Source organism: Arvicola amphibius, chromosome 2 (assembly GCF_903992535.2).
Source record: "Arvicola amphibius chromosome 2, mArvAmp1.2, whole genome shotgun sequence".
NCBI classification, from domain to species: Eukaryota; Metazoa; Chordata; class Mammalia; order Rodentia; family Cricetidae; genus Arvicola; species Arvicola amphibius.
Window position 1 is genome coordinate 7486448 of NC_052048.2, and position 26307 is coordinate 7512754.

Consider the following 26307-nt stretch of genomic DNA (forward strand, 5'->3'; position numbering starts at 1 on the left):
TGCTCTTTGGAGACAACCATCCTCACAGGTGTGGGTTAGAACTCTTGGTGTTTTACTGTGTGTTTCCCTGGTGATGGAGGAAGCAATGTACCTTGTGACTGTTTTCTGTTGTTTTGAATTTTGAAAACATCAATTATGTGTGTGAGATATTGAGAACCAGAGAGTGAGGCTGAGTGAGAGAGCAAGTAAGAATGAGAATGAGAGAGACAGAGAGAGAGGGAGAGAGAGAGAGAGAACTGTAGTGAGTCTGAGGGTCAGGCCAGAGTACAGCTTTGTTAGTTTTCTCCTTTACCCTTGTTTTTGAGGCAAGATCTCTCTCGTTTCTGTGGCTGCCCATCCATACGTCAGGATAGCTGGCTCTGAACTTCCATTTCATTCTGTCTCTGTATCTCATTTCACAGTGGAAAAGATCAAGAGTACAAATGTTTGCTATCACATTTAGTTTAAAAAAACAGAACAGACAAATCAACAAACCTGGGTTCCAGGTATCAGACTAACGTCATAAAGCTTGGGTTCCAGATATCAAACTCAGGTCACGAAGCTCGCACTGCAAGCACCTTTACCCTGGAGCCCTCCTGGCCTTCTTTTCCATCTTTGCATATTCACTTACCAGACTTGTGCTTGGCTCATGCTCTCTCTCTCTCTCTCTCTCCCTCTCTCTCTCTCTCTCTCTCTCTCTCTCTCTCTCTCTCTCTGTAAGTTGCTTTTCCATTTTCTTGCTTGTTCCTTTGTTGTGCAGAGCTCTGAAGCTTGACAGGGTTCCATTAGTTTATTTTTATGTTTGTAGCCTTAAGCTGGCTTGCCCTCTTCTTATGTTTTCTGAAGGCAGGTCTGGCTTCATCATTTTTTTAATCTACTTTTACATCTCAAGGGCTTACCACGATGTTGCCTAAGAATGAAAAAAAAAAACCGTTATGAGTATTACTGCTGATACTTCTAATATTAGTTATTTGTGTTTTATTTTTATGTAGCTCAGGCTGACCTTAAACTTTGTATTCTCCTGCCTCGGTCCCCCAAGTGCTGGATTTGCAGATTATACCTGGTTCAGCTGCTGCTTTTGATGCTGTGGCCTCCGTAGCTGGTGAGCTGGTTGAGGCCCCTCAGACCTGAAGAATGAGCGTGGACCTTGTCTCACTGTGGTCCTCTAGCACCGCCATAGAACAGCACAACAGGAGGATGTGGAAGAATGGTGGGGAGATGTAGATGAAGCGGCAGGGCACCCGGCTAGCTTTACCCGAAATAATTACATGGAAACTGTATTCTTTTAAACACTGCCTGACCCATTAGTGTCAGCCTCTTGTTAGCTAATTCTCACATCTTGCTTAACCCATATTTAGTAATCTGTGTAGCACCACGAGGTGGTGCCTTACCGGGAAGAGTCTAGCCTGCATCCATCTCAGAGAGGAGAGGCATGGCATCTGCTTCATGGCGGTTGCCTCACTTCCCTTCCTCCCAGCATTCTGTTCTGTCTACTCCACCCACCTATGTTCTGACCTATCAGACCAAGCAGTTTCTTTATTAATTAACCAATAAAACAACAGATAGATAGAAACACTCCTACATCAGGGAAAGAACATTGGAAAGGCTTGTAGAAAACTCTGCACTTCAGCAAGCAGTAGGACCAGTATGAGTTTGCAGGAAATGTAGGGTTTCTGGAAATACTGGTCCACAGGGAACTCCTACTTTCTGTTTAATTCTGCTTTCTCCCAGTAAAGGAATAATTGTCCCAAGTCCAGTGATGACGGCGGAAGAGAGGCAAACTTACTCCATGTCTCTCAGCACACAGGCTATTAATGCCAGAGAAACCGTTCATCTGTCTGGCGAACCTGTGTAACTCTCGGCTTACACACTGCTTTTATTGTCCGTGCATTCAGGAAAATGTGACTGCCTGGATCTTTTTCCTATGTGTTTTTTTTTTCTTTTTATGATTCAGAGAGGAAACAAATATGAGCATGATTTGTTAGCTGTCAGGCCCCAGCCGGAAGAAGGTGCTCTCATTTGACCATGGCAAGTTTCTCTTCTGCGTTTCTCATGGCACTTTAGACTGAATCATGATTTAGTGGAGTTTAGAGGGGAGAGCTTCAGTCTGGAAGGAAGGACCTCACAAGAGGTGGAGAGACTTGAGGGTGAAGTCATGCACCACCATGGTGCCGCGTCTGCAGCCTGAGACAAATTGTGGGGAAAGTATCTCAAAGCTGCCCAGCTCCGTGGTGTGATGGGAACTGGATGGGCAGTCTGTTCTGAAGGCCTGTGATACATGGCAGGCATTGGGCCCATTTGTGCAAAAGATTCCTTGAGCAGAGAAAAGGGAAGTGGGCCAGTATGGCTCTGAGTACTTGGCAAACAGAGAGGAAACAGCCCAAACTTAGACTCACAGATCTGCATGTGTGTTTCTTCCTGTACCCTAGGCAAGTCTTGAAACCACGTGCAGCTCATTTTTATAGATGTTAATTAAGCATAATGAGAATAACATTAATTCTTTCGTGATCTCTTAGAGTTATTCTGAAGACAAAAGAGAGATATCGCCAGACCTGTAGCAGGGAACCCAAACATCAGTGCATTCTCACCAACGTTTAGATGCATGTCCGCGGGACTTCTGCCTATTTTTAAGAGATTGTCTTAAACCGTGTACGTCATGTGGTTGAAATATAGTGTCTAGGGTGCTCTGTTGACAAAATAGGGTCAGCTCATGATAAAACACAAGCCCTGTCACACCACTGTGTGGCAGAGAAGCACTAGTAAGGATTCAATGGTGAGCTGGTGTAGTGGTGAGTATCCCTAATCCCAGCATTCAGTAGTTGGGAGGGTGATGAGTTTGAGACTGGCCTGGTCGACATACCAAGACCCTGTCTCAATGATGCTGCTGCTGATAATAATAGTGATGACAATGATGAAGGTAGATGAGAAAGGAAAGGGAGGAACAGTCTATGGTAAATAAAATGTTGGCGTAGCAGCAGAATGTAACACTATAATCCTTTGACAGAACAAAGGCTTTTGTTCTTAGTCCCTCCTTTGTTCTTTCCTCATTGAAACCAGTGTGAAGGGGAACCCAGCCACGATCCAAGAGCAGGAGGGAACACCTAGCATAGTGTGATGAACTCAGAGGCCCATGAGCTGAATAGGCTGCCAGGCCTGCAATCCCACGGCCTCCCAGGCCATGAGCATCGTGTCATCAGCAAGGCTGGGCCATGAAACAATGATGGCCATACCCAATATCTCAGTTCACATTCTACTAGGATAGCGCAATGTCACACGACAGGGAATTTGTAGGAAATTCTCTTCTGGAAGAAAAAAGAATGTCAATCCCTTAGGCTAGAAGTGCCAAGGGCAGCCTCTAGTGTGGGCCTTCCTGCTGTGCCATGACATGGCAGCGGACAGCATGTGGGGCAGCCCTCCAGGGCAGAGAGAGCAAAAGCAGAAAAACCAAGTGATCTGAACTTCCTCCTGTGACAGTGGCCTTCATCACCCAAGCATAGACCCCATGACTTAGGCTGGTCCTTGGGGTCTGCTATCAGTCTTCAGCGCCACCCATTCTGATTTGGGCTCTTTCGTTCAATACAAGGGAGAAGTCAAAAAGCCACTAAGAATGCTATCCTAATGAGGCTTAATCTTGGGGATAAGAGGCAGCACAAGAAATGGGGCCCTGCCATGTGACAGAACCTTTCCCGGGGAGACACAGCTCACCCCAGCTAGGAACTCCATAATAGATCAACGTACAGATACCACCAAAGTCCAACTTGGTGGATCATGAGCTTTATTAGGGTTGCTTAAAAGAGTATAGGTGAGGGTTCCACACAGGAGCAGAAATGACTCAAAGACAGCTGTACCAACAAAGGCCACCCCAGCATGGGTGACAGTTTACAAGAGCTGGAAACCTAAGACACACTGTCTGCAAGTAGCTCACCAGGCTGAAGAGTGTCCTTTCCAAGTGATGTAGTTGATCTAAACCTCTTTCAGGCAGCCAGGGTGGTTTCTACTTCTTCCAGGCAGTTAGGCTTGTCTCAGAGTGACTCTCGGCAGCTTTATTGCTTACTCTGGGAGTCAGGGCCCTAGTGAATCTGGTCCATTTCAGGGACTTCCTGGAACTGCTCTGAGTTGCTCACCTTCCTTTTTAAGGAGCATCCCTGCAAGATGGGATGTTTTAGTTTCAGAGGAAATGGTTACACAACAGGCTCCTAACGTGCCCTCCTAGTAAGGGAGGGTTAAAGTTTGTATTCAGATGCATTGACCTTTGACCTGAGTTGGAGCAGGTGTACAGGTGCTCATTCTGTGTGACCTATGAAAGTGTTCATCACCAACATGCAGTGGATGTCAGGCGCTGGAAGCTAGGTAGTAAACAGAACTATCCTACAATGCATGGCCTGCAAGACCACACCTGTTGACCAGGAACAGCCCAGTAGAGAAGTGTGGCTCTTCTCGGTGTCATGCTTCTCTCTACCAATCTGATTACACTGGCAAACACATTTTGACATAAATTTTGGAGACAACATTCAAACAGGCATTGGGGGTTTTGTGCTGCTTTATCTGAATGTTTCCCACACATTCTTAAAAAGCTCTAAATGTACTTCCCACCCCAACCCTCCAGTCAGGGGTTAGCAAGTGACCCAGCCTAGATACAGTGTCATGTTGTTTTGATTTCTATCATTGCTGTGTTAAAATGTCTCACAGGAGCAACTTAAAGGAGGGAGGGCTTATTTTGGCTCATTGATCCTGGTGAGGAGGGCATGTGATGAGAACACGATTCAGCTGTTTGTGATGCCTTCAAGGTCAGGTCAGCAAGGAGAGGGTCTCCTACCCCAGTAGTTGTTAACTCCTTTTTAATACTGCTGAGGAAGGACCCTCCAGAATATTCCAAGTGTTTGTTTTCCCAGACACGTTACCTCTGTTTACCCCTCGAGCCTTCCATTTCTTCTCTTCAACTTGGAAAAAACTGCTGTACAGCAAGGAGTCATAATGGAGCTGAACAATTCCCCTCATGGAAGCCAGACAGAACTAATTCATTCCACTCAGACTCCTTGCTTATGGAATAGGAGGCTGTGGGATAATGTTCTTGTACACTGTACAGATCTCTCACTCATATTGGTTTAATAAAATGCTGATCGGCCAGTATCCAGGCAGAAAGTTTAGGTGGGGGCAACCAGAGTAGGAGAATTTCTGGGAAGAGGAAAGGCAGATATGCAGTGACCAGTCAGACACAGAGGAATCAAGACAAGAATGCCTTACTGAGAAAAGGTACCAAGCCATGTGATTAGACATAGATAAGAATTATGGGTTAATTTAAGTTGTAAGAGCTAGTTAGTAATAAGCCTGAGCAATAGGCCAAACAGTTTGTAATTAGTGTAAGCCTCTGTGTGTTCATTTGGGACTGAATGCCTGTGGGTCAAGGTGGGGAAAAAATCCATCTATAATAGGATCACCCAGATTTTAGTTATTCTTCTCTGGCAACTCATAGATATACACAAAAAATGTGTTTCAATAATTTCTTAGGTCTTTCTCTGTGCCATCATGTTGACAGTCAAGGTATGCCATCATGCCTGCAATTTGTCTTCCTAAATGCTGTCTCCTTTACTCATTAAAGCTCACTGGTTGATCAGCTGACCCATAGAGCAGTGACATGTTCAGTACTGAAGAGCCCACAAGGGAATCATCTATAACGCAGTTTGCTGGGGCCAGGCAATAGCACGAGACACCAGTATTTCAAACGCAGAGTGGGGAAAGTGAGGTTTCAGCAAAGGTCACAGTGTTCAACCAAGTCAGTCCCTGACAGCCAGAAGGCAGGTTACCTCACTATCTTCTGAGACTACACCATTTATTTTGTGCCTGCTTCTATCCAGAGGGCCTGCTACAGAGTTCCCTGTGATCCTGTCCTCTGGGGGCATGGACCCTCTTTGGCCTAACCTGTTTCTCATTCATAGCAACCCTCTACACTCTTCTTAACTACTGGAAATGAGACACGGATGTTCCTGCTGCCGCTAGCTAGCCTGCCATCCTCCAGAGCCAGCTCTTTATAGGATATCTATAGTCTTTATGGGATCCGGATGGCTGGGCCAGTCAGTGCGTCTCCAAGGATTATGCATATTTTTGCCTCTAGATATATTTCAGCCATACCTGGGAGCTGGCATATTTTTCTGAAACATTTTGTAAGTAAAATATTACAGTCATGCCGTTCAGTGACTGGCAGTGTGAGTTAATCATAGCGTGATCACCGTGGAGACACAGCGGAGTGATTTGGCACTGGGCTGAGGCTGCACGTTCCTGTGGGGATGGCAAGTGCAGGAGTCGGCTGTTCGCTTAACCTGCTGTTCTTTTCTCTCCCTCTCTCTTCTAGGAAGCAAATGGAAGACTGTTGCGATCCGGCCCATCTCTTTGCCATGACAAAGATGAACTCCCCCATGGGGAAGAGTCTGTGGTATGATGGGGAGTTTCTATACTCCTTCACCATTGACAACTCCACCTATTCCCTCTTTCCCCAGGTGAGTGGAGCCCATTGCATTGTAGTGCCACTCCTCACATTTCTCCCTAAAGGAAGGCTTTATGGGGGTCTGCTGACCCTGGGCCTGCTGCTCTTCATCTTCTCTTTTCTCATCTTAATTGTGCACATTTTTTCTCACATTCTTTTATGTTTTCTGCTTTGATACACGGGTGGAAGTAAGGCGTTAAGAGGAAGGACTTCATAGAGCTGCACTTTTCCCTGCCATTTAGGTTTCGGACATAAGAAAGTGGGGCAAACAGTGGTCAGGGAGCGCTGGGATTCTAGTGTGCTGAGGTTGGTTGTGGGAGGATCATGAGGCTTGGAGATAGGAATGTTTACTTAGGATTGATGCTGCCACTGGGGAGTGGGGACCATACATCTTCTCTGAACTCTCGAGTGCTAACCCTACGGCTACATTCTTGCTCTGAAGTGGAGGAGTGGTGGGTACTGAGAGAAAGAATTCAGTCTGACCACTTTTGAAATGGTCTAAAGCAATCTTTACTTATTAGTGTTTTCCTGCTTGCTTTCCTGAACGTTGCAGTGAGATTATTTTCACTAACTAGTTTGAAAAAGACAGTTTTTTTTTTTTTATCTTAAAGACCTCTTGGTGGTGGTGGTGGGGACTTTGTTGAAACTGCCATTAGGGAGAATTTGAGAAATAAATTTTGGTCTTCTCAGGTCTTCTGGGTGATTTCAGTTTGGCCAGATGACTGTGTGTGGAGGACTCATGTTCAGCCTTAGACAGCAGGACTTGGTTTCTGAGTAGTTCTGTGATGAATAGATCACAAGCTCATTCGCAGAGAGGATGGTCTTATCAGTTTGTCACAGGGAATCCAGAGTCACAGGCTCTACAAGGCGAGCCTGCACTGCTGGGAATATACCTGAGGGTCCTAAGTCAGCTTTCCACAGAGATACCTGCACCTCTGTCCATGCTGACCATGATGTTCCCTAGCCAACATAGATGTCCCCTAGCAGAGGAACAGATAAAGAGGATGTGGTACATAGACACAAAGAAAAATTATGCAGTTCTAAAGAAAAATGAAATCAGGACATTTATAAGAAAATGAATAGAACTGGAAATCATTATGTTAATTGAAATAAAATAAACTCAGAAAGTGGATATCACGTTTCCTCTCATGCAGAATCAAAACATGCATGTATGTGTGTATGTATGCATGTGTACATATGTGTGTATATAGGTGTGTGTATTTGTGTGTGTACATATGTGTGTGTCTGTGTATGTATGTATGTGTGTATATATGTGTATCTGTATGTACATATGTATGTGTTTGTGTGTGTATGCATGCGTATATATGCCTGTAGGCATGTGTATTTGCATGTGTACACATGTATGTGTTTGTGTGTACTTACATGTAGGCGTGTATTTGTATGTGTACATGTGTGTGCGCTTGCGTGTATACATATGTGCATATGTGTGTGTATTTGTGTGTGTACGTGTGTAGGACATGAAAGTAGAAGTGAGAGTATGAGAGGGAGGGGGGACTAAAGGAAGAGGGAAAGGGTAAAAGAAGAGGATGATGGGAAACATATAGTATGAACACGGAGGAAAGAAATGTTTGAGAGATGGAGAGGACCAGAAAGGGGGAAGGAGGGAAGATGGAGCAGGCTGGGGTACAAAGCAGAACCAAGTATAATGAACTAAATGTATGAAAGTGTCACAGTGAAGCCTATGACTTTGTTATGCTAACCAAAAATTAATAAATCAACAACAAAAAAGAAACGTCCTGTATTTATTGGATCACCCTTTGGTGTGTTAGATAACTGAATGGTTTTGGAAGGTCTGCTGTTTAAAGTAGGAAAAACCAACAACTATGAAATAGGGGGCTGCAGAGATGGGGAGCACTTGTTGCTCTTGGAGGGGACCTGGGCTTATGCTTGCGTGGCAGCTCACAACAACTGTTACTCCAGTGGATCCGACCCTCTTCTGACTTCCTGGCATACCAGGCATGCATGTGGCACAATACATACATGCTGGCAGACACTCATATACATTAAATCAATAGAAATGAGGAAGTATAGGCTGGGCAGATGACTCCGTGATAAAGAGCATTTGAACTCTAAGCATGGGGACATGAGTTCAAATTGCCATTGTCTGTATAAAAACTGGTCATGTCTGATTGTGCCTATGTAGTGAGAGCTTCGGGCTGCTTCCCGCCGCCTGGCTCTCGGCCACCTGGCTAGCTTATGCCCCGAATAACAGCACACAAACTGTATACATTTAAACACTGCCTGGCCCATTAGTTTCAGCCTCTTATTGGCTAATTCTCATATCTTGCTTTAACCCATATTTAGTAATCTGTGTAGCACCACGAGGTGGTGTCTTACCGGGAAGAATTCAGCATGTCTGACCTGGTGGCTGGCTTCATGGCGATGACTCAGAGAGGAGAGGCATGGTGTCTGCCTAACTTTCCTTCTTCCCAGCATTCTGTTCTGTCTACTCCACCTATCTAAATCCTGCCCTATCAAAAAGCCAAGGCAGTTTCTTTATTAACCAACGAGAGTCCTCCATCATGCCTATACTCCTATGTGGGAGGTGGTGTAAGGGCTGGGCCTGTCTGCTATGCTTGCACTCCTGCATGAAGTGGGGCTGGAGACAGGTGGATCCCAGGAGTCATTGGCCAGCCAGCTTAGCTAACTCAGTGAGCTTCTGCTTCAATGAGAGGCCCTACCTCAAGACAAACAGGCAGAAAATGGTAGAAGATGACTCCCAAGGTACTCTGTCCTCCACATGTGTGCTCATGGGAGTGCACACCCATGCACTCATGTGCATGCTCCACATACATGTACAGTATACTATGCACACATACACATATGCACATACACACATACATATGCACATGCATACACATGCTAGTAAATCAGGCTTTAATTCTGTCCCAGTGTTCATGTGCTCTTGCATGCTATTGTTTTTGGCTCTGGAGACTTCCTAATATCGAAGGAAGGTGTGGATTTGAATTTTGTCTATCTAAATGCCAACTAAATGCCTTGGGTAACTCACCTGTATCCCCTGTCTTCTCTGTATGATGGAGAGAGGAGTGTGGGTCCTGTCTATTCAGAGTGGCAGTAGAGACCAAGTCATCTCAAGCATCCTGGTGTGCACTGTAACCCCTGATTGCCGGTACTGATAGCTCTGTGACTCATGAGACCCGGAGTGTCAGTCAGGACAATGTATGGAGATCACTCTGGGGATTTGGGGTGAAAAGATAATTTATCAGGGGATCAGAGGCTTCTGACACTAGAAGAAGGGGTGAAGTATCAGCCAAGATGTTACTTCTGGAGTTGTGTTCCAGAACTTTATATAAGTGCTCTAGGAATAGAACATTCTAGAATGATTGCCTTTTGTGTGGCCACAGTCACCTCCAGAAGAAATAGTGGCCAGAAGATGGGGTTCAGGACTTCCCTTCCTTCAGGTCTCATTCAGGTACAAGCAATGCAAAGATTAATTTCCATCTGAAGCATCTGTTTCCTAGACCTAGGAGACAGGCAGCCTTTCACTCCCAGGACTCAACAAGGTGGTAAGGAAAGAGTGGTATCCAATGTGAGCTGATGCGTAAGATCCTCTGTGAAACTAGCGCTAGCCAGGCATGGTGGCACACACCTGCAGTCCCAGTCCACGGGAGGCTTGAAGCAGGATGAACCCACTTCAGATCACATTGAGGGCTACAGCACACGGGGCACGTTTGATCTGAATTCGTCTAAACCTTTACTCTGTGAATAGATAGGATCTGATGCCACACTGCCCATGGCATGGAGGAGGAGACTCAGTCTATGGTGCAGGGTGAGTTCAAGGCCAGCCTGAGTTACATAGCAAAACATAGTTTTAAGACAAACAAAACAACAAAGAACAGATACTGATGAGCTAAATGAAGACAAGAAGAGAAACAATTGTCTTTAACAGTTTTGAAAATAAAAAAACTAAAAGCAATCGAGAAAAGGCTTTGGTAGTGCAGGGTTTCCAGACAGCAAGTGACCTTTACCTTCATGGTAGGAAATAGATTGGAGGGAAAGAGATGATTAAAGAGAGACAAACGAGCCTGGCGCCGTATCTGACAGTCCCGAGACCAGGACGGAAGGAAGCATTTCCTTTTCTCTGTGCCCATCACCGTCCCACAATAATAAAGGAAAACTGTGGTTTATGTAGGAACCAGAGGTCATTACATCACTATGTGTGTGCTTAATTGTGCAAAACACACAATGAATAGATTTTTTAAGGATGTGTGTGTATTTTCCTGTGAGATTCCAGAATGATGAGCACTCTGGAGGACCAGTAGCTTCCTGTGGATGCCCCTCCCCCATATTTCTGGTCTGTTACAAGCAGACTAAGTTGCCAGCCAGGTGGTGTTCTCCGTTTGTGTTGCTCCTGGGAAGCAGAAAGAAAACCTGTGAAAGAAAAACTGGCCAGCCCTTTCCCACCGTCATCAGGCTAGTTCAGATGCACAGGCTCCATCCAGCGTGTGCCTGAGCTGCGCATGTCTCATGGCAGACAGGAAGCACAGTGGAGTCAAAGCAGGAAGTGGTCAGGACAAGCTGTTGCTCCCAAAGACAAGAAACCCCTTACATAATCTACTTCTTCCATCTGAGACCGCCTTCCATCATTCTAGAGCCTTCCAATAATCTAATCGAAATTTGGATCTATCCCTGGGTTAAAGCATTCATTAGGCCACACTCCCTACCATCTATCCTTCTCTGGAAACCCCCAACACAGGGGTGTATCACTAACCACCCCCCCCCCACTGCTTCTCAGTCCCATCAACTCAATAATCAAGATGCAGCCTCAGACTGAATTCCAGTAAAGCCATTCCCTGGTATTCCCAGGTCACCCATTTGACTGTCACGTCCCAACACTGCACATGCATTAGCACAATTCTTACCGTTGTTATTCCTCTGCCACTTTTAATTATCATTTTATTGTTGCTGCCAAAATGCAATCGAAGAGAAAGGTGCAATGTTTGTTGCGGAGTTTTACCAGGTCCTCTTTAGGGCTGCGTCCATAGACAAGGACTCTGGAGATTACTGTGTCTTGGGGATGTTACACAAAAGCTCTGTTATCACAGTCTGACAATTCTTACACAGACCTTCCACAATGTCCTGCAGCCTCATTATCAGCTGTATGAAATTCTGACATAGGCATAATAGTTCTCCACATAATTGCATATGTGCACGTTGCTGTTTCCTCGGAGTTCTCTCCTGGTTCCAGGACTCTGGTGTGAGCTTTCAAAGGATGAGCTTTCTTCTTTGTAGTAGAGTGATGCTTCCCACATTATACTGATACCCGTTTCCATCTGCTCGTTTGCCAGGATGCCCTGTCTTTAGGGGATCAAGAGCTCATGTAATTGTGTCTGAATGGCTCCGTGAATGTATTTTGGTGAAATAACTGTTGAACATAGTTAGACATGAAGGCTGATTTTATTTTATTTATCTATTTATTTTGTTGGAACTTTTAATAAGGCTTCTTAGATTCCACTTCAAATCTCTCAAGGATGGGAGTGAGCCTAAGCGATTTCTGTCATCTGAGATGCTTGGATCATTAAACTCACCAGTTTGGGTTAAGAGTCACCTAGATGAGGAAAGCACACTTCTGTGTGTGTCCATGGTAGCATGGTCAGACAACTCAGACGGTAGATCTATCCTGAATATGTGTGGTGCCATCCGTGTGGTGGAACTCCAGGTGGAGCAGAGACAGGAGGAGGAAGCCACTGGTGCAGGAATGCTTCCTGCTTTGTTTCCTGGCTACTTCATTGGCTCAGGTATACCACAGACTCCCTACCGTGGAAATGCTGTCTTTAATTCTTATCTGTCTGCCTATCTATCTATCTATCTATCTATCTATCTATCTATCTATCTATCTATCTATCTATCTCTGTCATCTATCTATCTATAGTGTGTGTGTGTGTGTGTGTGTATGGTGTGTGTGTGTATGTGTGTATACAGAGGTTATTATGATAGCTGGGAAATGGCTCAGTCAGTAAAGTGCTCACTGTGCAAGCTTGAGGACCCGAGTTCAAATCCTCAGTGCCCACGTAAAAATCTGGATATAGTGGCATAACTTATAATTCCAGTGCTGGGGACTCAGAGACAGGTGGATCTCTAGGGCTCAGTGAGCCATTGGTCTAGCCAGGTTCTAGTGAGGGGCCTTATCTTAAACCACAATGTGGGTGACACCTGAGGCTGTCCTCTGGCTTCCATGCACGTGTATATTCACGCACCCACACAAGTACCACGCCGCAATCACATGCTACCCCCACCCTAGGTTGGATTATCACTTTCCTGATTAGTTAAGGATCTTCTAGCCAACCTCTAAATTCTGTGGTTTTGGGAACTGAACCCAGGACCTAGTGCTATAATGTTCAAGCTATGTTCCCAACCTCAGGGCTGTCCTTTCTCAGCCTCCATGGTCCAACAATTGCAGGAATTACAATAAAATAAAATCTATTTTGAGTTAGAATACATCCCTTAGGAGAAGCATACATTTCTTTGGGCAAGAAAGGAACAAGAATGTTAAAAACCACATTTGCTCTCATACAATCAGAAAAATATCCCCCTTGGTGCAATAAAAAAATGAAGCTCGCTTCCTTTCTTCTGATGGAGGATAGCCACAAGGTGTAGGTCACAAACTAGACCAGTTTCCTCAGAGTGATCCGCAAAGCCATGTGCAGAGAGTGAACACACTCCACCCACATCAGCTCCTCAGTTTGACCCCAACTCCCATTGTGCTCTCCCGAGACTGGTCAGGCTGTGTCTTTGGCCTCTGGGAAACCCAGGAGGACATTTCAGAATAGTTCCTGAAATCAGCCTTATTGAATACATTTTCCCTCTTCATAGACCTGTGCTGAATGTAATTTTCTCAGCTCCTGGATATTTCTGTGTCTCGTAGCAATTTCTTTTTCCTCCTAGTGAAATTTGTATGCTGATATAAATAGTGGTATTACTTAGTCACTTTTCAAATACACATTCTTTCAGCTGTAAAGGCAAAGGGGACTGAGTTTGTTGGGCACAGAGCATTGCCAGGTGTGCATCTCATTTGTTGCCAGGCTTGCTTGACAACCTAATAGGTGCTCACTGATATCAAGGAAAGTAGATGGTAAGTCATTCAGGGGTGGGTCCTGTCTACTATGTACCATCAGTATTTCAGGATTCTTTTACTGAGTCATATCAGCTGATGGCCAAGGAGATGCCTAAACCCTAACCCACCCTAACCCACCCTAACCTTAACCCTAACTTGGTTCCAGGATTCCAGCAGGAAGGAGATGGAAGAGAAGTCGTGGCACACTTATGTTCTGTGTCATAACTAAGTCACATCCACCTGTCTAGCTGCAGAGAGACCTACATCTAATGATTTGAACTCCAAGACAACACACTGCCTTTGCCAGCCCATACTGTGTGCCTTGCTTAAGTCACGTGTCTTAGCCTGTCCTTTAAACATGTCTGTACATTGTCGTTATTCTTTCCACTTCATGGATGGAACTAAAACTGAGAGGTGTCACTTGCCAATTCTAGTTTCCAGAGCTGGTGGGTAAAAAGCTGGAATATGAAACCTAGCCAGTACAACTTCAAAGGTTTGATAGGGGGCTAGGAAGATGGCAAAGTGTTTGCCATAAAAGCATGTAGACCTGAGTTCAGCGCCCAGAACCGTAGGAAAGTTGGGCATGGCAGGTGTGCCTATAATCCCAGCACCAGGGAAGCGCGAGAAGCCCTGGAGTGTGCTGGCGCAGCCAGTCTAACCTAATCGGTAAGCTTCTGGTTTGATGGAGGAGAGTTATCTGTCTATGTTTCTTTCATTGGTTAATTAATAAAGAAAACTGCCTTGGCCTTTTAAGAGAACAGAAAATTAGGTAGGTGGAGTAGACAGAACAGAATTGTGGGAACAAGGAAGTAGAGTTGGGGAGACGCTTCAGGCAGTCGCCATAGTGAGTCTCCATGCTGCTGCTCTCCGAGATGGACACAGGTTAAGATCTCTCCTGGTAAGCCACAACTCGTGGTGCTACCCAGATTACTAAATATGGGTTAAAGGAAGATATGAGAATTAGCCAATAAGAGGCTGAAACTATGGGCCAGGCAGTGTTTTAAAAGAATACAGTTTCCGTGTAATTATTTCGGGTGTAAAGCTAGCCGGCGGCGGGTGGCGGGACGCAGCCCCGCCGCTTCCCACTACAGATTGGCGCTCCAACGTGGTGACTAAATCCACTTAAAAACCTTGCCCGCTTGGGATCGGAAAGAAAGTTCTCTGAGACCATGCCAATGGCTCACTGCTCCCTTCCTGCACCTGGGCAGATGGCGGAATCAGGCTTAGGCGAGCGGGACAGCATTTGCGGATTCCTGCCGCCATAGAGAGAGAGGTGTTTTCAGACTGCTCTGCGCGTCAGATTCGGCTGTGACTTGGATTAAAAGAGTTTCTGTGCTGCACGCTCAGTATCAAAATTAAACTGCTGAGTGCAGCTCCAATGTGGACTGCTGTGTACCTGTAACTGTGTGCAGCTCAGGGACACCAAATGACTGAGGCAGTAGCAGCTCTGGCTCTGCTCCGCCATGCTGAATTGTGCTGAGCTCAGACCGGTCTATCGCAATTACCATAATAACAGCGCAGTTAAGGTTTAGACTTGGCTGTAAACAGGCAGTACCGTATTATTTTAAGAAGTGGTTAACCTTTTAAGAAATGCTCCTGGATAGTAAAAAATTACAGATTCACAATAGAAAAGATTCAGACATAAAAGACTTTTAAATGAGTCACAATGTTGAATGAATGTATGTAGGCTTGAGAGAGAAGAAGAAAACATAAAAAATAAAGTTAATGCCTTAAAAAAAGGGTAAAGTCTTTAAAGAGACAGAGTACAGATAGTTATAGATTAAAAGAAGTAAAGTGATAGAGTAAAAATAAGCCACGTAAAAATGGAAAATTCACAGAGAGTCTGGATTATGTATTTTGTTGTGTTTTCTTTGATTTTTTTGACTGTAAAGGAGCTAAGTACAGAGAGACATTTCATTATATGGGCTGCCAGGCTAGACCAGAATGGACATCTTAACGGTATGACTTTAGGATTTGGATCTAAGAACATGATGCTTTGGAAAAGAGTTTCTTCTTTTGTTTTCACAGAGGACGAGACTCTGTGGATTGCTTCTATCCCAATATGGTATGATAGACCACGCCCTCCTGAAAGGTTGCTGTGAACATCTTCAAAAAATTACTTCACTCAACTGCCAACTGAGAGGAACCTAGCACACAGGTTACACCATGAAAGACCTAAATAACAGCGCCCCCATTCAGCAGGAAGCAGTTTGGAGAGAAAAAACTGCGCCCATTTTCCCAAATATTGTTTATAAATGTTCTTTTACATTTAAAGGGGGAGATGATATAGATATGAATTTGCATTGGTATAGATTTTAAGGTCAATTTTGTTATATGTATATGTATTTCTGATCTTGATTAAGCTATTGTGATTGTAGTTCATTTTAAAAATTGTAATGTATAATTAGGAAATATAGGTTGTTAATGGATAATCATTGATAATAGTTAAGCTTATAGTCATGTTATTAGATTTTCTAGATATGTAGAGACATATTTCAGTTAGATAGACATTCTTCATAACTTTCAAAGACTGCAGAATATGGCATTTAATGTTTTAATAACTTAGGGTTTTTCATGACAATGAGACACGTCTGCTCCTGGCAGCACCAATCTACTTCGAGAGGAAGATGGGCATCGAAGAGGCTACTTATGGAGTTTGTTAGCCATTTGGGCAAGAAACTGCTCTTGGCTGGACTGTTCCATAAACTGGACACAAAGAACCTGCAGAGAGAGGACTGCTGAACTTGCCTAAAGGTGAGATGGTCTTTCGGGGTTCCTGATTCATGAAAGAGTCTGCGAGACGTTCTGCAGGACACAGTAGAAAGTGACTGAACTGTCTTTGGAATTTCCTGCTTCATGAAAAAGTCTGCTGGACACTATGGGCCTGAAGGCTGAAGATGGATGCCCCAACGGTACAGAGGAACTTTGGGTGACTGTCTAGGCAGCGAGTTGTCTCTATCATTTCTAGAGTTTGAAAGTTACAAATGACTTGTTTACTTAGGTAATATTATATCCTTCTGGAGTCTTTGATGGAGTTGAAGAATAAATAGATAGTTATAGATTTCCTTAGTTATGATAAAAGATAAAATAGATTTAAATATTGTAACTGTAATACTTGCTTGATAACTGTTTTGTTATATGTAATTTTGCTATGTTAAAGTTGAAGCCTTTCTTTTTTGTTTAAACAGAAAAAGGGGAAATGATGGAGGAGAGTTATCTGTCTATGTTTCTTTCATTGGTTAATTAATAAAGAAAACTGCCTTGGCCCTTTAAGAGAACAGAAAATTAGGTAGGTGGAGTAGACAGAACAGAATTGTGGGAACAAGGAAGTAGAGTTGGGGAGACGCTTCAGGCAGTCGCCATAGTGAGTCTCCATGCTGCTGCTCTCCGAGATGGACACAGGTTAAGATCTCTCCTGGTAAGCCACAACTCGTGGTGCTACCCAGATTACTAAATATGGGTTAAAGGAAGATATGAGAATTAGCCAATAAGAGGCTGAAACTATGGGCCAGGCAGTGTTTTAAAAGAATACAGTTTCCGTGTAATTATTTCGGGTGTAAAGTTAGCCGGCTGCCGGGTGGCAGCCCGCCGATTCTCACTACACTGGTTCAGGGAAAGACCTTTCAAATACAACAGTAGAGAGTGATTTAAAAAGACTTAGGAAGTCTTCATCTGACCTCCCCATGTGTACACACACACACACATGAAAGTGTACACATGTGTGCACGTAAAATCCCTCTAGCATCGTATTGTTTACTTATTTCCTTTAGAGAAGTGATCTCCAATAGGTGACTTCTTCCCTATTAGTCACCTTGAAACTGTTTTAAAGAGTTTCACTTTCCTTACCTTGGAACAACTGGGGCCTTTTATTTGCCATCATCCAGGAGAAAAACGAAAGTGTCAAATTAGAGACTATGGGTCCTGCACTCCGCAGTGTCTCTCTCTGGCTTTGTGTGCCCCAGTCACCCATTTTGAAGAGAAGAGCAACTGTGTTGTTTTAATATTTATAAAAAACAAAGCAAGGTTGCTGGAGGGATTAGACATTTTCTTCATATAACTTCCTTGTAGGAATCTAGACTATTCCTTCATTACCACCGAGTAGCTTGGGCAGTTTACCCTGCTGTTTTTGGTTGAATGCCAACATCGCAGAACATTATGGGTGATACAGCATAAATATCCAGGTCCACCCTTGACCTTTTTCTGATATCATTTTTTATTCTACATAATTTATATCAACTACATCCAACCTGGTTTCATAATTTATAAGATGGAATGGGTTACTCTGGTCTTATTTAAATTTTAGCAGTATTTTCAGACATAATGTCAAAACACAGTTTTACATATAAAAGCGTTTTGCAACGATTTCTCCAAGGAAGTCAATGATATTATTATAGTTATTTTTGATATTATTTATCACTATTTGTTTTATGTTATTTTTGGACAGAGTCTCATGTGGTCTAGGCTGGCTTTCAACTCACTCTATAGCCAAAGATGCCCCTGAACTCCTGATCCTCCTGCCTCTGCCTCCTAAATGCTGTGTTACATGAAGGGGCCAGGCCTGCTTGTTTGGGTTTCTGTCCTACCTGGTACCCCATAGCCGGCAAGCCCCAAAGAAATAACATAGAGATCTCTATAAGTTATAAAGCTGATTGGCCCATTAGCTCTAGCCTCTCACTGGCTCTCACATCTTGATTAACCCATTTTTCTCATCTATGTTAGCCATGTGGCTCAGTACCTTTTTCAGTGGTTGCAGATCACATCCTGCTGCTTCGGCGGTCTAGGCAGGAGTGGGAGGAATCAACTTCCTCCTTCCCAGAATTCTCCTGTTCTCATTACATCATTTCTACTTCCTGTCTGTTTTTTCCATCTTTACCTCCTGCCTGGCCAATCAGCGTTTATTTAAAACATGATTGACAGGTTACAGACAATTCTCCCACACCAATGCTGGGATTACAGGCATAGGCAGCCATACCCAATTTATCCAGTGCTGGGGATTAAAGCCATGGCGTTATGCATGCTAGGTGGGTATTCCATCAACTAAACCACATCCCTGGCCACAGGGATATGTTCTTATCGGTCAAAGCATTAGTGGACTTAAGCATTTCCTGGGAATTTTGGTGTTTCCAGGAGAAGCTCCCCACCAGTCAAGGGCTGAAACCAGTCTCCCAAGACAGTAAAAGAAGTGAATCGGCTGAGTGTAGGGTCCAGGGGGGATGTAGAGTATTGATAAAAAGATTTTTGATAAAGCATTGATAAAATGATAAAAGGATTCTGCAGCATGTGCAACTGCATCATTGCATTTGGAGAAGAGGATAACGTACAGAGTGGAGGGAATTCCTCATTTCCATTAATTAAGATAGATTGGAAGTGGATTGATGTCTGTAATTCACTGAGGTGCTCTGCTATTAAGAAGATGGACAGGTGGACCCTCCCAGGATTGCCGAGTATTTGCTGACTTTGTTTGTAATTTTAATATTAAACGTTTTAGTCATGAGTGGTTTTGCCTGCATGGATGCCCGTGCACCCCTGAACCTGATCCTGTGAAGGACAGAGGAGGATGTGTGATCCCTGGAACTGGAGTTAGAAGCAGTTGTAAGCCACCATGTGGGCTCTAGGACTCAAACATCGGACCTCAGCACCATTCCCAGGTTATCGCTGTAAAGGTAGAACCACAGCCCACAGTCCCCAAGGGTTCGTTGCCCCAGATCACATGGGAGACAGCACCATGCTCTTGCCACAGCCTCTGGACTCCTGATGGAATTCAAGTTGTCTGTGGAAATTGATAATGCAGTCCCCCAAAGCAGTAGAGTTTTCCAGATAAGAACATCAGGTTTTATTCCCCCTGTGTCTAACTTTATGGAACCTGACTACCTAAAGGAATTGTTAATGCATTATCTTGGCAGCTTGCTAGAAAATGGTTCTATGGATGTATTGGAAGAGTTTAGGATGGAGAGTGCTTTCTGAGGACATTACATTGAAAATGAATAGTTTTTTTTTAAATATAAAATTTTGATTTCTCATGAATCTAAACTCAGGGTTTTCAGAAATTTGATTATTAAGGTTAGAAAGCGTATTGAGGTCAAGGTGATTGTAATTAAATCTGATAGTATTTTTGCTGGGGTAGTGAGCTATTAATAAAGCAGTGGCCAACTCACTCTTTCCATAATGGCATTAATTATGAGTGAGAAGAACAGAATCTTTTGTGGCTTAATCATCTCTTAAAGGGCCCTGTCCCTTAATGATATTATGCCATAATTAAATTTCAACCTGGGATTTGGAAGGAATGTTCAGTCCACAGAACTTAAGGACACTTTTCTTATATTCATTAAAAAATGTCATCATTAACTTAGATTAGCTTCCTAATATACCTTAATAAGGAATCTTTGCTCAGAATTCTCCGAACGTCCCTTGTCGATCTTCTTATATCAGATCTGGCCTCCTCTCTGGTCCATTCTCTAAGTTGCTGCCCTGCCTGAGTTATGTTTCTTAAAGTATAAGTTGAGATTCTGCCTGCCTGTGATTTGCTCTCAGCTCTCGGCTAGTGTCCCATTTGTTTTAGGACAAAGACGAACTCCTTAGTGCCTACCACATCCTTCTCATCTTGTGTCTTCTGGGCCTCCAGGAACAGTTTCCACAGAACCTGTCTTTATACTCTATCTTACTGGCCTTCATAAATACCATGTGTGCTCCCCTGTTTGATAGAGACTCCCGCACATAGTCCCCTTTCCTGGAAGCCCCGGGCCTATTCTTTGTTAATGTATGTTTATCTTTTAAATTCTGTTTGAATTTCATTGTGTGTGTGTGTGGGGGGGGCAGCCTCACTGCATGAGTTGACTCTTATTTGATTCAGGGTCCTTTCTCCACTTCCCTGGAAAGTTCCTACAGAGGCTATTCAGTTGGTAGTATCTCTGTACATAACATTGTGCCTAGAATAATAGAGACTTAATAAATTTTAGCAGAATGAATTAATAAATGAATTAAGTTAGATTTCTATCTTTTTCCCCATAAATTATTAACATCCATCTGACAATTTTTTCATTTGAAACACATCTGAACAAGCTCAGAATCTAATTAGTATCTCTCGTGTGTTCAGTTTTCCACGTTTTGCCCATTAGTTATCTGTTTACGTTTGCCTGGCACCCCCAGCATCCTGCGCATCCTGTTTGGTTGCTCTGCCAAGGTCTCTTTTGCAATAGAAGGCTGCTCACTCACTGGCCGCTTTCTGCTACTCTTCTGCTCTGTGCTGCTGCGTAGAGACTTGGGGTTCATTATCAGAGTGGAGGGGACATCTCTACACTGGAAGAAGTATGTCTGGGAACTCCCAACCTAAAACCTCAGGGAAGAGAATGTGGGTATTGTCAGTTGGGTTGCAATGAGTCCCTTTCCTTACTGTGTGTTTTCCTGTTGCTCAAATACCTAAAACAAGTAACATAGGAGGAAGGATATGGTATGGATTGCAGTTTGAGGATACAATTCATCATGGCCAGGAAGGCATGGTGGACTTGGGGCTGTGGCCACAGTGGCAGGAGTGGCAGACGGTTTGCTCACTTGGTTTTGGACCAGCAAACCAGACAAAGGCCAGCTACAAGTGAGGCTGCCCCAGGCGGTGACTCCTTTCTGCTATTCTCCACCCTACTAAAGTGTCTTCCGCCTCCTCAAACAGAGGTCCTGGGAGAACAGATGCTAAGACACACGATCCCATGGGAGGACATTTTCCATGCAAGCCTTGATTGAACACTGTTGCTCCATGTCGCTCCTGTGTGCTCATACGTCAAGTCTCAGGTGTTGTGAGACATTAAATCTTGTGAGACACAGAGAGAGGGAAATGACTGTTTTGTCAGGAGATTTGTATCTGTAGATGGAGTTGTTGGTGTGGCTTGACTCTGCCCATCTTCCAATCAGACTGACATCGCAGAAAGCGTGTAGGGCAGGGCACTGAGAGCCCGGGCCCAGTCCTCAGTCTCTGTTCAGCTTTCATCCCTAGTTCTGCATCTTGGTGTTCTGTCTTATTTCAGCCTTTCGATCTTTGGGCATTCTGGACCTATTTCCCCACAAATTACATGAGTGGGATTCGTGTTTTTAAATTAACATACAGCCTGCTTGTTTTCGAGTTATCTTGGCTCAGCTGCAGAGGGAAATACCTTCGCTGTGAAGCCCTCTGGAGCCAACATGTTTAGGAAGCAGGCCAGTGGATACAGCTTCTCAGCAACCCTTTGCCAGAGACTGTCACAATTTTTCAACTCCTGGGAACTTGAATCCCTGAAAGGGCTTCAGCCAGGTTATAGTCGAGGCTGGATGTGCAAGGAGTAGAACAGCAGTTCTTTGACTTAAATATAATGATTTTTCTGGGATTAATAAAAGTCACTTTAAGCAATCCCCTAAAGTTACATTTTCAGATTGTGATTGTGTGTTAAGGAGATGGACCTATAGAGGTACCTGGGGGCTCTGCAGTTCTCAAGAGTCAGCCAGTCATAGGTCAAAACTTAAGTCAGTTACAGCCATTAGCTTCAGAAGGCATCAGGCAGCTCTATGGCTGGCCTTTTGTTTGAAGAACAAATAGAAGCAGTGAAGGATTGGGAAGACAAAGGTTGAGGGCCAGGAAACCTTGGGGCAAAGGCCACTGCACTGCACTAATGAAAGCAGAGAGCCACTGCTGCCCATCATTGCCATGTTTTTGGAAAGAACATACTTAGTGGAAATGGAAAATTTCTGTCTTGGATTATGCTGTATCACAAAACTCTTGATAGATAAAAAATACCTTTTGACTTTGCCAGATGGGTGTCAGAAAGTTAGGGAACTCTGGGAGGGTCTAGAGGGCTAAGGGGTGGGAAGGCAGGGTAAGAGGACTGCTTAGGGAAAAAATGACAAAAAGCAAGATGTTCTCAGAGCAATGTGAGTCCCTGGCGTCTTCCTAGTTAAGACCCTGGTAGCAAATACTGTTTCATTGTACTTTAGTCATTAAAAATGAATTTAAGTGTGTACCTGTGCATGTGTGCATGCAGGTGTGTGTAACCATTTGTGTTCAGGTGTTCTCAGAGGCCAGAAGAGGCCTTCAGACGCCCTGGAGCTGGAGTTACAGGTGGTTGGTGGGTTATGAGCTGCTGGGTGCTGAGAACAAAACCAGGTCCTCTGGAAGAACAGCAAGCTCTCTTAACCCCTGAGCTTATTTCTCCAGCCCTTTATTTAATAATTTTAATAAGTAGATGTAATTTCTCAAACTTATTTTCATTTGATAGATGAGAAGAGGCCAAGAGAGGAGTAGCTGCCTCTAAGTTACCTCTGGAACTAAGGTACCTAAGTTACCTATGGTCCACTTCTCTGCTGTTGTGCCTAATGTGCGTGTCCATGCCATCTAGAAGACGGCTGTAGAATATCTGTCTATACACATGAATACATACAGGGTTCATGCTTAATGTCATCCTGTCTGCCTGCAAAGTTTTCTCTGATGAAGTCATGCTTGAAAAGCGGTGAGAAGCAAACTGGCCAGCCCCAAACTTGACAGGGTTTCTTGTGGGCTTGGCATCATGTATAGTATACTCAAAAAAATGGTTCTGCCTCAAAAATTATGCTGTCCGTGAATTCTTTTTTCTCGTAGAATTGCTTAAAGGATGTATGAGCAGAAGGGTCCCTTTAGGCCGCAGCCAACAAAACAGCCAAGGTTTACTTTCCTTGAGTTCTGGTTGGCAAGAAGAGGGAAATTTCGGCATCTTTAAGAAACCCAAACACAGAGAGGCAGCCCCCTCCCTGACATCCAGATACACAAAGTACCCACCTTTCCTCACTTCCTGTATAGAGCAACCGCCCTCCCTAAGAGAAAAGTAAGCCGCTGCTGCAAGAGACAGTGTAAGGAAGATCAAATGCATGTGCGCAGGACAAAAAGAAAAAAGAAAAAAAGAATGGACATTCTAGTGACTTTGTACCTTCATTTCCGTTTACTAGTTATAGTTCTCTACCCAGCACATGTATGCATTCAGTGTGTTTCCAACCTCTACACACATTAGCCCTCCCCCTCCAATCTTTCTGAGTTTGTTGAGAGAGAGTCTCAAACTGTATCCAAGGCTAGCCTGAATTTTACTCTGTAGCCCACGATGGCGTCATTCTTCAATGATCCTTCTAAATTAGCCTCCCAGGTTCTAGGATGACCCATATTCAACTATGAGAGTTCCTTTTTTATTAATTTTTATTTTTCCATTCAATTATTTACACTTCCTTCCCCCCTCCCAATCCCCTCCTATCCCATACCCCCTCCTTCCTCTCCCACCCTGCTTGAGAGAAGGCCAGGAATCCTGCCCTGTGGGAAGTCCAAGGTCCTCCCCCCTACATCCAGGCCTAGGGAGCTATGCATCCAAATAGACTAGGGTCCCAAAAAGCTAGAACATGCCATAAAAACAAGTCCCAGTGCCTTTATCAATGGCTTCTCAGTCAGCCCCCATTGTCAGCCACAATCAGAGAGTCCAGTTTGATCACATGCTCATTCAGACAGTGAGCTCCCATTAGAACAGACACACTGCCTCAGTTGGTGGACCAACGCCTCACGGTCCTGACTTCCTTGCTCATCTTCTCTCTCCTTCTGCCTTTCAACTGGACCTTGGGAGCTCAGTCCGTTGCTCTGATGAGGGTCTCTGTCTCTATCTCCATCCGTTGCCGGACGAAGATTCTATAGTGATATTCGAGAAAATCATCAGTGTGATAGTGGGGCAAGGCCAGTTCAGGCACTCCTCTGCTGTCCAAGGACCTAGCTGGGAACATCCCATGGACACCTGGGATCCCCTCTAGAGCCAAGTCTCTTGCCAACCCTAAAATGGCTCCCTTAATGTAGATATCTTCTTCCCTGCTCCTATATCTGCCCTTCCTCCATCTCCACCCTCCCTCTCCCCCAAGCTCTTGCCAGTCCTTCCCTTCTCCCTTCCCTCTCCCCCTGTCCCCTTCCCCCAACCCAGACCCAAAAAGATGAATTTGGTATGTACTTACTCATTTGTGGACTCTAGCCATGAACCAAGGTCATTAAGCCCATAGTTCATAAGCCCAGAGAAGTCAAATAACAAGGTGAACCTAAAGAAAGCCATATATAGATCCTCCTGGGAATTGGAAGCAAACAGGATTTCAGGGCAAAAGCTGTGGGCATGGGGGTGAGGGCGGGGGTGGGGTGAGTTTGGGAGTTTGGGGGTATGAGAGTTTTTAAGTGAACTGTATCGTCATGAGAATAGAGCACAGTGGCACATGTATACGAGGATGCCATGATGAAACCCCTGCTTTATAGGTTATCCTGAAAACCCAGGGAAGAGAAAAAGAGTAGATAAGCATGCCCGTGTAGAGGAACACAGCATCTGGAACATTTTAAAATTTAAATCAATGTTTTTATTTTGGGTTAGAGATAGTAGATAAGTTTATTTAAATACATGGATTTGGTTTCTCAAGATGTAACATTTTAGGTAAAATATTTAGGAAACAAATAAAACTCATGTGTATTAGAAAAATACACTAGAGATTGAGTAAGCTGACTGTATTTTTATAATTGTGCATGTGCATGTGTATGTGTGAGTCTTTTTGTGTGTGCATGTGAGTGTGTGTGTGTGTGTGTGTGTGTGTGTGTGTGGTGTGCATCCACATGTGTGCAAGTGTAGAAAGCAGCTGTCAGGCATGTCTTTCTCACACTTTTGCCTTAGTCCCTTGACATGGGATCTCTTCCTTGAACCTGAAGTTTTGGCAAGCCGCTTGTCTTTGCCTGCCATTGTTGGGGCGATCAGTATGTAAGGCCCTGCCTAGCTGATTTTCGCTGTTGTTTTTATTTGTTTTACATGGGTACTGGAGATTAGATGTTGAGTTATGGGCTAGGATTTCATTCTATATGAGTGGTTCTCAACCTGAGTCAAGTATCTGATATCCTGCCTGTCAGATATTTACATTATGATTCATAACAGCAGCAAAATTACAGTTATGAAGTAGCAACAAAAATAGTGTTATGGTTGGGCATCACCACAACATGAGGAACTATATTTAAGGGTCGTAGTGTGAGGGTGGTTGAGAACCACTTCTCTAGATGCTGATTCCAGGCCGTGGCCAAGTCAGGATTTGACTCAGCCCTGTTGAAATCCAAATCATTGGCTTTAGCTGTTTATGTAGCCTTGCCTTTCCCCTCTGATTAATACATTCTAAAATGATTATGGTGCAATAAAATCTCTTCCATTGTAATGAGATCTGGGGAAGCTCATTGAATTTTCCATGTAGAAATAGATGAATACTTTATCAGTGCAACCCAAGAAAGCCTGATGAGGAAGTTGAGGCAGCAATAGTCTTCCCTGTGAACACAACTGTCTCTAAGACATCTCTGAACAAAATGATTGGGCCAGTGCTCAAGGTCATGGGCAACAGGAGAAACACTGTGCAGATTGGGTTAATGAATGTATCTTTTAAAGGGGTCTTGAAGATGCCTTGGTCTGGTGATTTCTGCAAAACTTTTCAAACTTTAGTGTCTATATCAAAGCGAGAATAGACTTAACTGATAGCCACCCCCATCACTGCCATAATTGGCAACAATTCCAGTCAAAGGTCTCTTTGTTATCCATGAAACTTGTGATTTTACTGCCTCAACCACCAAAGGGTTAGGCGCCCCATCATCAGTCAGAGGTGTGCCAAACATGACAGAAAATCTTCAGCATTAAGGAACTGATTAAATTGTGAATTGCTATTGCAGTTGAATAACAGGATGGTATAATGAAATGGAAAGAGAACCAGCATACACTGTTAAGCC

At 44.0% G+C, this 26307-nt stretch overlaps 1 protein-coding gene across 1 annotated transcript in view; it reads left to right on the forward strand.

The window, feature by feature from the left end:
• Positions 1 to 26307, forward strand: part of St8sia1 (ST8 alpha-N-acetyl-neuraminide alpha-2,8-sialyltransferase 1) — a 132568-nt gene that overhangs the window by 48165 nt on the left and 58096 nt on the right. Inside the window, exon 2 of the mRNA XM_038320700.1 lies at positions 6329 to 6473. Coding sequence (XP_038176628.1) covers positions 6329 to 6473 — 145 coding nt within the window. The remainder of the gene's footprint in view (positions 1 to 6328; positions 6474 to 26307) is intronic.